Source organism: Triplophysa dalaica, chromosome 16 (genome assembly GCF_015846415.1).
Source record: "Triplophysa dalaica isolate WHDGS20190420 chromosome 16, ASM1584641v1, whole genome shotgun sequence".
NCBI classification, from domain to species: Eukaryota; Metazoa; Chordata; class Actinopteri; order Cypriniformes; family Nemacheilidae; genus Triplophysa; species Triplophysa dalaica.
In genome coordinates this window covers 13,147,663-13,162,273 of record NC_079557.1, presented here as the reverse complement: position 1 = coordinate 13,162,273, position 14,611 = coordinate 13,147,663, and the positions used below count along the sequence as shown (strand labels likewise).

Below are 14,611 nucleotides of genomic sequence, written 5' to 3'. Positions count from 1 at the left end.
TCCTCAATAATCATACCTAAATGCCGTTATTCATAGTTTGCCAAAGTCAAAAAATATGTAATTTATGTCTCTTAATTTGCACACGTCGAAGTACGTAAGACCACACCTCTTTATGTATCACTGAAATCAAAGTTGTTGCTAATAATATTAGTGTAATCAACTTTAAGAGTAGCTGATTTGTGAATATCTCGGTGCAGATCTTGTGTTGGATATTATTAGAATGTTCGTACATGTATAGAAATAATAGTATTTGATAAATGCGTCATTTTTACAGTGGTGGATGGGTTTCGTCTCACTGTTCTCTTCATGTTTACGTCCACAAATGTTACTGGCGCACTCTGATTGGATGGTGTAGAAATGGAGGGCGGACGTGTTATTTCCTTATGGGCAGAGATGTAGACATGCAGCCCCGGCGTTTCCTGGAAACTGTGAAGTCTGGATAACGAATCAGCATGTAGCGGGATATGACAGGCTCGGGGAGACACGCCCCCTTGTTTTCATTCTGTACAGCGGGCACATTTGAGCCACAGCTTTAACTGTTCAGATCAGTCTTTATCATTGCATTAGCACTTTAGTTCCTCCTGCTCCTACAGTTTTGTTAGTGTGCTGGCGTTTTGCATATATTATGTTTATTTTTCATGGTTTTACTGAAGCATGTTTCCAAAAAGTAACAGCCTCTGTAGTAAACACTACAGCTGCCTACCACTTTATGAAAAAAGGTTGTTGGCTTTGTGAGCAGAATGCTCACTAGCAGTGTTTTCCTGCCTTCTTTGTCATATGCATATCATACATTTGATGTAAACTTGCAGTGAAAATGCATTTGTGTTGTTCTTTTTGTTGTAACTTTTCCAAACTAGATCTCGGTAGGTCATAGTGATCCATTTTCAAATCAAACAGTCAACCATATACACAAGTGCAACAGGTGAAAAATCATTCGGTTCCCCTTTTGTGGAATGAACTACCAGCCTCCATCCAAACTGCAGCATACTTCACATGTTTCGAAAAATAGCTCAAAACATACCTGTTCCGCATTAATTTGACTAACCAATAACTCTGTATGTCTGTCTGTCAAAAAAAATCTTGTTCATTTTCTCCTTTGCTTACTCTAGCTTTAATCCTCCTTTTTGCATGGCCTTGTAAACTAACGGTACTGTTTAGCCTGTTGACAAATGTTTATATGCTCTCCTACTTGTAAATGACTTTGGATAAAAGCGTTTGCCAAATAAATCAACAAATGTAAATGTAAAACTCTGGTGCAGTTCTGACCATCATGGCAGTATGACAGATATGAGACAGAATTGTAGATTACAAGTAACAAAGAATGACAATACTTTACAAAATACATTTTCCTGTACACATTTACATAGTAAACATTTCTATTGAAGTGTTTAACCATAGTATAACATATGATACATCATTTACATATAATCACACAGCAACAAATGTCACAAAATGTGCGCAGTGTACAGTGATTGGTATGTTTTGTGGTTATTTCGTTTTATATTCAAGTGTATATTGGCGAAGAAATGATCTGACACAAATATAACCTGTCACTCTTCACAATCCTCCTGTTTTGCCCTCTCTGAAAAACCTCTAATTTTGGCACTGGGCTTCTTTTTATATTCCACAAAATTAAATCAAATTAGCTAGCTCAAAACTCAAAAGTAACTCAGAACTAAATGATTATATATGTATGTACTTTACTACACATTGTCATGAATAAACTTTAAATACTTATTCTTACTAACCACTCTTGTTTAATGGTCTGAGCACGCTTGTGTTCTGATGTGTTTAGAGGGACTGATTTGATGGGTTCAGTCAGAGACTCTCGTGAGTTTAGTGTTTGGTATATGAGTTGTTTTAACAAAATTAATCTGTTCAAATGTTTCTCACAGCTGTCAGGACATCGCAAAATATACACTTTCCTACACTAATCCTACACCTACACTACACTTGTTTTGACTGTTTTGGAATCAAAATATCTATCTTGTGGAACACAAAAGAAGATTTTTGTGTAACTTATTGTGCAATATAATATCCAGAAACGGTTAATGGGGAAATCTTCTCCTCATGAATGATTTTGTAGTCCCGTTACTATTTGCCTGATTAACCAGGAAGAATTTTAGTTCAGGAATACCTTTTGGAGGAATGAAATTTGCTTTGCAGCAGGATCTAATCTAGGAAAAAAATCAGATTCAAGAATGTTGATTGGTTGAATGCTTGTTACAAAACAGTGTTTTAAACTGTTACAAAACATATATAAGATATGAGGAAGTTTATGTTTGCAGCATTTCCCTGTTGGCATTTTCTGCATTGTTTTGCGCCATCTCAGAGATATGTAGCACTATACAACATTGTTTAGGAGATTTTTGTCTCAGTTAGGAATAGACCAATACCGGTAGCGTTGTTCCGATACCATTACTACTAATGGTAATTACTAACTACTAATACGGAAATGCCACCAATACCACACAAAATTCTTTTAGCAGTATCGGCGAGTACTTACACATATACATTTATTCATTTGGCAGACGCTTTTATCCGAAGCGATTTACATTGCATTATCCTATACATTTGTTTCTATGTAAGTACAATCCTCTGGGATCGAACCCACGACCCACTGAGCTACAGGATTGTTGCAAATGGGAAATTCTTCGCGGCTCAGAATGCAAACGCAGGAAGCTGTGCTGTGTCATCAGAAGCAACCATTGTTTAGAGCAACGAAGAATGAATGAGAACGTGATAGCAGTATGTCCACTGTTGGGCAGTATTTCAGTGTGGAACAACCAGCCAATAAAACTGAGACATAAGAAAACTAATATCACTGTCCCATGTCTTTCAGATAATAAAATACTCTAGTTTACTGTATGTATATTTATTAAGAAATAAGTCTGAAGCGCGCCATAAAATAATTATATCAATTCACACAGGGATAATAGTAATAATGCTACATACAGACACACAACCAGGTATCGGATCATTACTCGGTATCGAAAATGGTATCAGAAAGGGAAAACCGGTATAGGAACATCTATAGAGACCAGTTTTGTATCGGCCCAATACCAAGGTCATGTACTCGTACTCATAAAGAGACACCAATACCAAGGACCGATTCCTCACATGACATACCTGACAGAACTGACTGAAATTTGTGCTTAACAGTTTGCGACAAATACATGAAATTATGCATCTTTTCATGATGTGTTTGAGGGGGGGTTGTTCTCTCCACAGACAACAAAAACAAATCCCTCAGTTTTTTTGTTTAAAAAAAAAAGGCTGCGATGTATGCCAACTTATTTGACTTCAGAGGTAACCTGGTACAAGGAAAACTTAGTTCACAAACGACACCCCTCTTTGTTACTGAAATTGTGTGCAAAAGCAACTAACAGCTTTGACTAAACTAAAAACGATTAGCTATTTGCAAAAAGGTGACTGGGTCTTTACAAGGTCCTGCCCTAATTTCTGTTTTAGCACAAAAACAGAAGAAAAGAAAATTAGGGCTAGGAAAGTTAACAGGTATTTATGCAGACAGTGAAAATTATTTTATCATGTAATCAACTTTAAGTAATATTTTATTTTGAAAGTCCGTTGCTGGCTGGGGAATAGCTTCACCACGCGTATTAACCATTGGTTCTATGGCTTAAGTTGTGTTCCCACCAAACACAAATGAAGAGTTAAGCGCAAGCGATTTACATGTTAAGTCATTGCAAAGCCGGGATAGGACATCCTGAATTACGCGGTTTGGGCGAATGATGTGCCGGGATTTCGGCGAGTTGAAAAATCTTTACTTTAGCGAAAACCGCGTTAACCAATCAGGAGCTTGCTCTAGTAGTGATGTGTTTATGATGTAGCGAGCAGAGGCAAATTTAAAATTGAAGTCTAAAGTAGGCGGAGCCTGTTGTCACCATCTTGGCATCGCGCGTCACTGGGCAAAGAGGCAGGATGTGGGAGCTGACGTGCCTGGTTGCTGAAACAAACCACGCCCTCCAAGCCTGACGTATTGGCACTTGACATTTTAATGTTTACAGCGGTATACAGCTTACTCTTGAGGTAAATGACCTGAAACTACCTGTCACTCAAGTGACCACGCTTTCAATTATGCAGAATTTTAAGGTTTAATATAATCGAAACAAATGTGTTATAAAAAATCTATCCACCTCACAGTTGTTGTGAAGGGGAAAATTACCTATATAGACCCAAATAATCTTTTGTACCAGGCTGTAAACATTTTTTTTTGTGCTGTAAAGGTGGCCATTTTAACATAGGGCTCAATGAGATTCTGCTCTGTTTTGGAGCCAGCCTCTAGCGGCCAGTCGATGAATTGCACTTTTTGTCACTTCCGTGTTGGTAGACCGGAATATTGCACCTTGGTTTAAACTAGCGCACATAGAGTCGGCGCGCAAACTAGTAAACTGAGTTCTCTTTCACGTCGTCTTACCCTGAAAAGGGCAAATAAGCAAAATGACATAATAATTCCCAAATAAGCAGGGGCCCATGTTAAAGTAGTCCGTTTTATGAACGTTAACAGTTGTGAAACAAGACGGACGCGTCACAGTATATTATATCCGTATATCTGTACTGAGCGCTCTTAAAGGGGCAGCAGCATAATAAAGATCTCTGTTTATAATGTTCATCAAAGGACGGGCCCAAAACACTCACTCACTCATATTAAAGGAATTGTTTTCTCCTTATATGAATTGATAAGATAAAGAAAAAAGTAGAATACAATAATTTAGCTGTTAAAGATGTGCTTAAAATACACTTTAAATACAGTACACTTGAGTGTTGAAAGAGAGTTTATGTATAATAAAATGAATCATTATATCTAGACTGAACGTTAATCCCCTGGCAGTGCCAGATGGCTTTCTTTAATTTGATTACATTCATGTTTAAATTGAGATTTACAATACATTTTAAGTTAAAACTGTTAATACTACTATGTAAAGGAAATAATGTTGTAAAAAAGCACACTAAGCATGTGTACGCACAAATTTGTGTGTGAAACCTGCGTACGAACGCTTTCACAAACAAATCATGATTCACAAAAACTTTCGTACTAAAATTTATTCTTAATATAAGGGAAAAGATAGGAACAGTTGAAAGCACACATACTCGAAAATCACCACGTCTCTTTCTTTCTCTCTCACCCTCTCTCCTGAATACAAAATTCATCGTTCATCTTAGGATAATAGTTATATATATATATATATAATTACGCTTCGATCTTTATTTTTTTATTAATTCTTCATATATGCAGTGAAAGAATAATAAAAGCTGCGTTAGACTAAAGCTCGAGCTGTGAGGTTTCTCTGAATCGCAGCGCTTTTACAACCGGCTAACGAGAACTTTGCAACCTTAATATCTGTATAAAATGTGTTTTATTGTGTAAGAACTGTAGGAATGCAACAATTCACCTTGAGCGGGTTGAAAATCGATTATAATGCGTGACGATTCAAATCGGTTGAGGTGTGAACTGAATCGCAATACATTTTTTGAACAGCAGGGGCCGCCATGTTCAGTGCAAACCTAAACGTGGACATGCTGAGAGTTTTTAAATGCAAAAAAAATACAAGAAAAGCACAGTATTAGTTTATTTATATTAAAGAGACTTTTTCTATTATTCATTTGTTTTAAAATGGCAGTTTAGTTTTGTTTTTTGACATAAAACATAATTTTATTATACAAAGAAACGTGAAGCATTTATGAAATAATTTGGAAGTTGTTCATTTCTAATTTGTTGGAACTCATTTTGTAAAAATAAGTCGTGAATAAATCCCATCGTGAGCTGAGTGAATCGTTACATCCCTAATGACCTAATGACTGACTTTGAGGACTGTGCACTTGGAATAGGCCCTTTTCACAATGATGTAACTTAACATCCGCCTTTCGCAAAGCAGTGTATCATCGCATCGGTCCCAACAAACAAGAAGAAGAACTTCCGTTTTGTCGTCGCGCTGTAATTTATCAACAGTGAAAAAAAAACTGACAGAACATGTATTCGAGTACTTGTCCTAGCATAGGGGTGGGCGATCTAGAAAAAAAATCAAATCACCATTTTTGTCTAGATAGTTCACGATTTTAGCCCGGTTCTTTTTCAGGTTGGTTTTAAGACTATTTTGCAAATTACAGAGCTACAATACAGCCAAACTAATTTCTTCATATAAAAATATTCTCTTTACCATTTATATTTTAAGAATATTTTAATCAAGGTAATATTTCATGCAAGTGCAAGACCATAATCAGCTGTTGTAGCAAAAAAACTTTACATTTTGAATTTTGTTTTGCATCTTGTTGGGGCACTCGAAGTAAAGCTGTGGAATGGTTGTGGAGGAAAAATATTTGCGGCTGGGTATTTCGTAACGTGGATCTATGTCTTTGAGCAGTCTTTTAAAGCCCTCATTTTCCACAGTCTTTATGGGAATCATGTCTTTGGCCAAGTAAAATGTCACCGCGTCAGTTACATCTTTCCAGCGCTTGCTCGTTCTGTCATACAAAGTTCCTTTCTCAAATGCTTCTTTCGTTAAAGTTGTTTGTTTAAGCCTTGTAGTTTCTGGATGCTTGGTTGTACCTGATTTACTTGCGTGGGGTCCCTTAATAATTTGACTGTCGCCATACTCTTTTGGGTGCTTTCTTTTGAGGTGGTTAAAAAGGTTCGTTGTGTTGCCATCTGACGTGTGAATCTTATCATTTCAACGTTTGCAAATAACTGTTGTTCGGGCCGTGTCAGTTGGGGAAAACCCAAACCATTTCCATTTTACTGATTTGGAATTTTTTTAGGGACCAACTCGTGTTTCCCTCCATCGGTACTGACTGCGTCTTTTAATCTCACTGAATTCAAGAGCAACGTATAAGAGCTTGTTAACATGGCGCCATCTATCGCAGGGATGTTGACGAATTCAATAGAACAGAGACGAATATAACATGTCTGGCACTATATAGGATGATGTAACTATTATTCCGAAAAAGTGGATTGTGCAGTAATTTCAATCATTCGTGATCAAATATTGTCATATCGCACACCCATATCCTAGCACCTTCTCTAACACAAAAAGAAAAGAAAACATTTACCTTCATAATCAAAAAGGTACTGTACAATGAATAATTCGATCCTTTATCTAGCTTTTTCTTGACGTAAGAAAAAATGTATCCGCAAGACGTTGTACATCATCTAGCCGAATTTGTGGCAGCTGTGCAAGGGACTTGTTAAACTCTATTCTGAGGCGCTAGTGGAAATAAAGGCCAAAGTATGGCCCATACGTCCATGTCAGCGCCCCGTACACATGACGCAATTATCATCATCAGGACGTGCCATGTACACCAGCACATGCGCAAAAAAGTGCACTAGTCCACTTGGTGTCAATACACACACAGAAAGTTTGCAGTGACCCGTTGTCGAACAAGAATGATACAAAATCAATATGCTAAAACCACAAACAGTAAGCTAAGAAGCATATCTACTCCATACTGTTTTTATTGTTGTTCTTGTTGTCTCGCTGTTTACTCGGATTGTTTGCAATGGCGAAAACACTTCCTCAATCTTTAATTTGAAGTGGGTTTTTGAATGACGTGACTCAGCGCAGCCCTCTGACGGGTCTGGTAGATCACACATACTCATTTGTATTGAGCATGTTTGTGTGCGAGACGGACACGGACGCGGAAAGTCAAGTATAACCGGGCCTTAAAGCTTCACTACTTCGTGGCAGAACAGGGAAAAAGGGTCTACTACTTGCGAGAGCTTGTCTGTTGACAGCGTCACATGGGGTTGCCTGGAGTAACTTTGACTTAAGTGACGACAGGTGGTAATGGGAAAGTTGGGTGGAAAGCCCTAATATGGGGATGGACTGGGTGTGTTTTTTAATGACTATTAGGACGAGGTTAAGAACAAATTCATGTACGTACGCAGGTGTTGTGAATTAGGGGGAGGTCCAAATGTGCGTATAAACACGGAAAACTATGCAATTATTAGTGAATGAGACCCATTATTTGTTGAAAGTGTTTGCAGACCAAATCTTATTGCACTTTTGTTCATATAGCAGTACTTTTAAAATAAAAGTGCACAATACACAACTTAACAATGCGATTTATCGTGATTAATCACAGAAAAGCCACAAGATAAATGCATTTAAAAAATAATATTTGTAGCCCAGCACTAAAGAAAATGCTTATCAACTCATTTCAGGAGTTTTTAGAGGGATAGCTGCACAGTTGTTGTTCCAGCATGTACTTACAGAGCTCCAGACTGCGACTAAATGGTTGCATTTTGCGACCAGTTTTGGGGACAACGCAGGCATTTTTTTACGATTACTCGCGCATGTGTGACCTGCCAATTTGACATTTTTCTAGTTGATATATCTCATGTGAAAAGACGAGTAGATAGCGAGCCAACAAGTGTAGGCCTATGTGTGTGAGAAGGGGAGAACCGTGCACTGCTGGGTTACTGATGTTTCTCGCTGTCGTCGCCTCGGTCACATCTCATCATTGACAAGTTTACAGACACAATTTGAGCGCATTACTATGATTTTCAGTTTGTTGTGACGGATTTCTGGAACCTGAGGAGGATGAATGATTTGATATTTGAGACGTTTAAAACAAAACTATCCGCGGATGGGTTCAGAATAAGCAATTTATCTGTTGATTACTTGAGACGGTGCTGAGTCATTTCCAATCCGTTCACAACATGAACGACAGGCGAATGCTCTTGTTAAGTTTATGTGAAGTTATCTTTACACTGTGTTGTGATCAAGATGAAAAGTGTCCTCCAATACACAATAAAAACATCACAAGAACGTATTAAGATGAGCCCTTTCTTTTTGCTTTAACACTATAAACAAAAAATATTGGATTTTTTTCTGCAAAATGCCATGCATGTTTTCTGTTGGTTCAAATGAATTCAGTACATATTTGGTCTGGTGTATTCAGAGTTTAAACAGTGTCTTTACTTAGCACTTAAAGCTTCTCTGTCGGCTCTGCCTCTTCTTTCAATTCAATTTATTTTATAGCGCTTTTCACAATGTGCTTTGTTCAGGAGAAAATAAGAAAAACTGAAAAACACAGCTTGGTGTTTATAGAGCAAACAAAATCATTCTAATAAATAAATGCAGTCTCCCCTGTAAGCAAGCCAACACTGCCCTGCCTTTTAAATGATGAGCAGAACCAAACCACTGTCACCTTCAGTTAATAGACTGGTAGTATTTTATAACTATTTTTTTCTGTACAAATGTAAACGCATTTAAAACTGTTCTGCAGATTTTTCCAAAATTGAAGCACAGAATAAACAAAAAAGGCTGCAGGTTCCGTTCGACCCTGGTACTGAGTAATGTCTTATCCCTCTGAACATAAAATAAAACTGCATTCTGTGGGTCAAATCTATTTATGATCAAAGCATCATAAATTAATCAATAATTGCATTGCAGGTAATATTTCTGCTTGATTTAAGCAGACAGTTTAAACGCAAAGTGCAATTTTCAGAAAACATGATGCTCATGTGGGAAAGCGGGTTTGAGATTTTCACATATTAAACTTTTTACAAGCTTTTTTGAACTTGACTAGACCATCTTTTTTCGGTTATTGTTTAATTTAATTTTATATCTTATTCTATGCTTGTAGATATGTGCAGAGATCATTTGCATTGGAAAAGGTGCAGCAGCCTGCGGCTTCTCTCTGGCTTCTCACACTGACCGAGTCTCTCTTTCACAGTCACTGGGTCATGACTGCAGATGTAGAGTCATACTGCCCCTTACTGGTCACGAAACCCAACTTGTCTTGCTTGCCTGTAATGATGGACACTACACATTTTTACTGTTGTAAACAAAGCAGCAGTTTGTAATTAGGGTTATGAGTGTTCAAATTGAGCATATTTACAAAATTTGCTAAAACAAAATAAATGATTATGCTAGTAATATAGCGTCTGTATTATATTCAGAGCTTTGTTGTTGGTATTTACTATATGTGTATGTCACACATTTCATTGGTTTTATGAATTAAATGTTGTTTAATTGAATACTGGAATATTTGTTTGTGTGTGTTCTAGGTGTATAAGAGACTGTTGTCTTGTGTTTATGAAGACAAAGCCCTTGACAAGTTGAAGTGGACCAGAAGATGTTAAAGAAATGATAGCCGCACCGGAATTACACACAGAGTATCATTACCCTCAGTAAGTTCCCTAAAACGCATAAACACCTTTCCTCTCTTTAGGTGTTACAGAAACTGTTAACATCGATTTGTGTGTGTTAACAGGGACACAGACACACGATTCTCATCAGACACAGACTTTGATGATCCTGATGTTCGAAATGCTGTTACTGGAAAAGGAAAGGTAAGAGTAGACTCTGATATCATTTCTCATCATTAAACTGATCCATTTGATTCCATTACATCAGAATGCAATGTTTACCCATTAACTGTGACTTCAGGCGAAGAAGGGTAAGAAGGGCCCTGGAGAGAAGGGCAAAGGAGTGGGGAAAGGAGCCGGACGCATGAACGGACACCACCAGGAGAACGGCATGGAAAATGTCATGCTTTTCGAAGTGGTCAGGCTGGGGAAGAGTGCAATGCAGGTCAGTGCTCGCCGGCTCTCTCGCTGCTCTGCCATTCACGTCTTAAATTCTCTCGTATGGGTTTGTGATTTCTGGAGGGATTCTAGCTTTGGCAGGGTAGTATGTAGACAGATGTCCCGCTGTGTACGCTAGCAGATTTTGACCTTTTATTTTCTGCCGTCTTTTCGCAGTCGGTCGTTGATGACTGGATCGAGTCCTATAAACACGACCGAGATGTCGCACTCCTCGACTTGATCAATTTCTTCATCCAGTGCTCTGGCTGCAAAGGTTTGAATGTCATTTCTCTTGGGATCTGGGTCGAGCACATAAATACAAAATCAAATAGGAAGGCCAAACAAGAATGTGATGAAGAGAAGTACTGCAGTCTTTTGCTAAAAGAAACATTCAAGGAAAAACGCATGATGTCTTTATTTTAGTTTGCTTTTATATAGAACAGACGGAACAAAGTTTAACATTTGGATCTTATAATTTTGATTTGTTTAAAAGCTGATCTTGGCTATTTTTGTAGGTGTTGTCTCTGGTGAGATGTTTCGTAATATGCAGAACTCCGAGATCATCAGGAAGATGACAGAAGAGTTTGATGAGGTAAAAAACATCAGTCAACCCAGGAATGTTTTTGCATGTGTAGAACATTTTATGACTATTTGAATTCTATTAAAGGCCTTTGATGTACACCAAATATTTTATTTGATAAATCCTGTAGCGTGAGAATGCTTTTGATTAAGGATGGGTACCAAAACCCGGTACTAGAAGAGACTCGAGTCTAAATTATGAAAGACCGGAGCATCGATAAGCTCCTTCCTTATTAGAATCACGGCTGCTCAAACAGAAGCGTTTCAGGAGCATGTGCTTTGAATGCTTTTGAAACTCGTGTCCGTCTCTGTTTCGCGTTACCAAAGCAGCACGTCCCCAAAACTAAAAGGATGAGCTGTTTTAGAATCACAAAAACGCTCGGCTCTCTCAAGTCATGCTCGCGCCTGGAGTCGTGGCTCCTCACTGCAAGTCTCCATGCGCGCATCTTCCAAAACAGATGAGACATGCGCGGACCTATTTCTATTCGTGTGTGTCTAAATTCAATTGGATTATTATGTGACAACACATTTTCTACTTGTTTATGTAATAACTAATAAATCAGCCCAAACAATAAGCCTATTTCATAACATTGAGAGCTTAATCATTTGTCGCTTTATTTTACGTTTACTTACATGCATAGGACAAACATAAAAATCTGTCCATTAAAATGCACATTTAAATACATAAAAGAAATGTTGCAGGCAGCTATGATGAACCAACCCACTTTTAATACTGCTGGTGCGTGATGAAAACATTTCATTTTACATTGCAGAAAATAAAGCAGTGTTATTCTACTCATAAAATCTTTATTTTTGGTCTTATTTTTTATAATTAAAAAAAGATATCCCAAAGCACCGATAATAAAACTGTTAAAGTACCGGACCGATAAGCAGTATCGATAAGAGTAGTAATAGCGTTAAAATCTTAACGATACCCATCCATACTTTTGATGTTATTGCAGGACAGCGGAGATTACCCACTCACCATGGCCGGCCCACAGTGGAAGAAGTTCAAGACTAGTTTCTGCGAGTTCATCGGCGTGCTGGTGCGACAGTGTCAGTACAGTATCATCTATGACGAGTACATGATGGACACGGTCATCTCGTTGCTCACCGGTCTCTCTGATTCTCAAGTCCGAGCTTTTAGACACACCAGCACACTGGCAGGTCAGAACTAGTGTCCACTTATTGTATTTCTAGTTTCTACTACACTGAAAATCGCCATATTGTTTAGTATAATTGTCTAGTTTTAAAACTCTGATGGGTTTTTTTGTAGCCATGAAGCTGATGACGGCCCTCGTGAATGTAGCACTGAACCTCAGCATTAACATGGACAACACTCAGCGGCAGTACGAGACGGAGAGGAACAAGATCATTGGCAAGAGGGCCAACGACAGGCTGGAGCTTCTGCTACAGAAACGCAAGGACGTGAGTGTTTTCTTAGTCACTATTGTCCCACAGCTTACTCTTGTGTTTCTTGCCATTAAAGCAGATAGAGGCAGAGTTAAATGAAAGCTTCCGATCAGCCAGGGATCAGTTACACACTTCATTGCAGATTCTCACGTCCGTTTACATGTGGCTGCCAGGACACTGCAGTGTTTGGTGCTTTCATTCTAAACAGCTATGACCTTGTTGGCCAGAAGCCACAAAACAGACAAGTAACCGAACACTCGCAACATTAATCTGAACTTCTACTACTGGCTGACTGTAAATAGATGAAGTCATTTAGAAAAGGGTCATGTTCAATGAAATATTTTGTGGGCTTTCAGGTCAGCCAAAGTTGTGAATGGCCATGAGTATCAAAGCTGTGTTTAGTTGGCACTGTAAATGAAATGGGTTATGTAATAACAGGCCCTGCTGTGGTGTAGCATCTGTGTGTGTAGTAATGTCTTGATACAATTGGATTAAGCCGTGTGGACGTACACACGTTATACTGGATAAATGCTGTATTGTTATTTACAAGTTATGCTGTATTGACAGCATCTATGTCATACATTTTTCCCTTGATTTCATCTCATCCTTCAGTTGTTTGACAAACTCGGACTCATAAATCGACTTGCAGTGCAAGTCCCAATAGATTTCTATTTTAAAGGGCTCTTAGAAGTGCATTTTGTAACATGCGTTTTCATCTATTTGACTTGCTGTTATTAGACATAGGATTTTGAGAGACTTGTGAAGATGGTGACGTCACATATTAATAAGCATAATTGTGACATCATAACTGTTTGGGTTTGGACTAGTGTTGGCACCTGATGTCTGTTTTTCTTCTACTCTCTGATTTGTCACATAACTATATTTAAATGCAACTGAATGCCACCAGCAGTCACTTTAACTGTTTGCCTTTCTCATAAATGTGTTGCTGTGTTATGCCGTTTCACACCGCACACGTAAGAAGTGTATCGTCGACCTCGTCAACAGACAGGTTTAGAATGGATTTATAATACAAGTTTATCTTAAATGTTATGCTTATATTGCATAGAATGAGGGGGAAATGATCGCATTACACTGTCAGTGTCCCGTTTAAACCCCACTGTAATCAAAACCTCCTGAAAAATCAGATAAATGTACATAGACATCATGTTATACGCTTATATTGCGTATGTGTGAGAGGAAAGCGATCGCATCAAGTCAATCATTATCTCCTATTGCGAGTAAACCCTTTAGTGAGTTGATTTGTATCTTTCAAGCATGATGCCGTTTTATTTATAACTTGTACTATGTGGCCTTAAAGAGCATTAAACAGGCGGTTAAAACAAATCAGTTTTAAAATAAAACAGTATACACTCTAAATAAATAGAGATTTTTAATCTAGTTATGGAAGATATTTTCTCAGTGATGTATTTACAATAACATAATGCGAAATTCCATTGTTGTACATGGTACTCAGGCAGCAAGGTGAGCGTTGGATATGCTGCCGGTGCGAAATGACAAAGCACACATGGTGCCAATGCTCACCTACACGCTGCTAACGCGTGCGATGTGAAACGGGTGTTATGAGCGCCTCTTTGACTTTAAATGCAAGTGATAGTTTTATTATAGACCAGAAGCTGACAATTCGGTGCAAATTCTGAAATATGTGAAATACACTAAATGGAGCTAACCACACGCACTGCTCCGAACTCATTGGTAGAGGCCGAGGGTTCGCACACACATAGAGCTCATTGAGAAAGAGAGTGCATGCGAACACAGGAGAGAGGACATGCATGCCACGCACATGAAAAAAGTCAGGAAAGAGCGAAGACGTTGTTTATACACTAGTTAATCGATCACAGATACAGTCATTATCACGGATGGATAAAAAATGACAAAATGTAACGCCACACACACTTGGGCGGCAATTAATATACCTTGGAGGTCTGACCAAGTAAATCCATTGTATGGGAAACACTGATAATTCTACAGAATGGGTGGGTGTGTACAACAATTAACTGTGAGTGTAAGGTTGTGCTCTCTCCTCACTTCAGTATCGTTTACTTTTTTTTC

At 38.2% G+C, this 14,611-nt stretch overlaps 1 protein-coding gene across 3 annotated transcripts in view; it reads left to right on the top strand.

Moving 5' to 3' along the window:
- stag2b (STAG2 cohesin complex component b) overlaps positions 1-14,611 on the top strand; it is a 28,582-nt gene that overhangs the window by 1,674 nt on the left and 12,297 nt on the right. For 2 of the 3 annotated variants that reach the window (XM_056769073.1, XM_056769071.1), the window contains exons 2-8: positions 10,031-10,153; positions 10,237-10,315; positions 10,413-10,556; positions 10,727-10,823; positions 11,065-11,141; positions 12,091-12,295; positions 12,405-12,556. In XM_056769073.1, coding sequence (XP_056625051.1) covers positions 10,110-10,153; positions 10,237-10,315; positions 10,413-10,556; positions 10,727-10,823; positions 11,065-11,141; positions 12,091-12,295; positions 12,405-12,556 — 798 coding nt within the window. In that variant the 5' untranslated portion in view covers positions 10,031-10,109. Of the gene's footprint in view, positions 1-9,606; positions 9,773-10,030; positions 10,154-10,236; positions 10,316-10,412; positions 10,557-10,726; positions 10,824-11,064; positions 11,142-12,090; positions 12,296-12,404; positions 12,557-14,611 lie in introns of all 3 variants that reach the window. The other variant, XM_056769072.1, reaches the window with a different exon arrangement.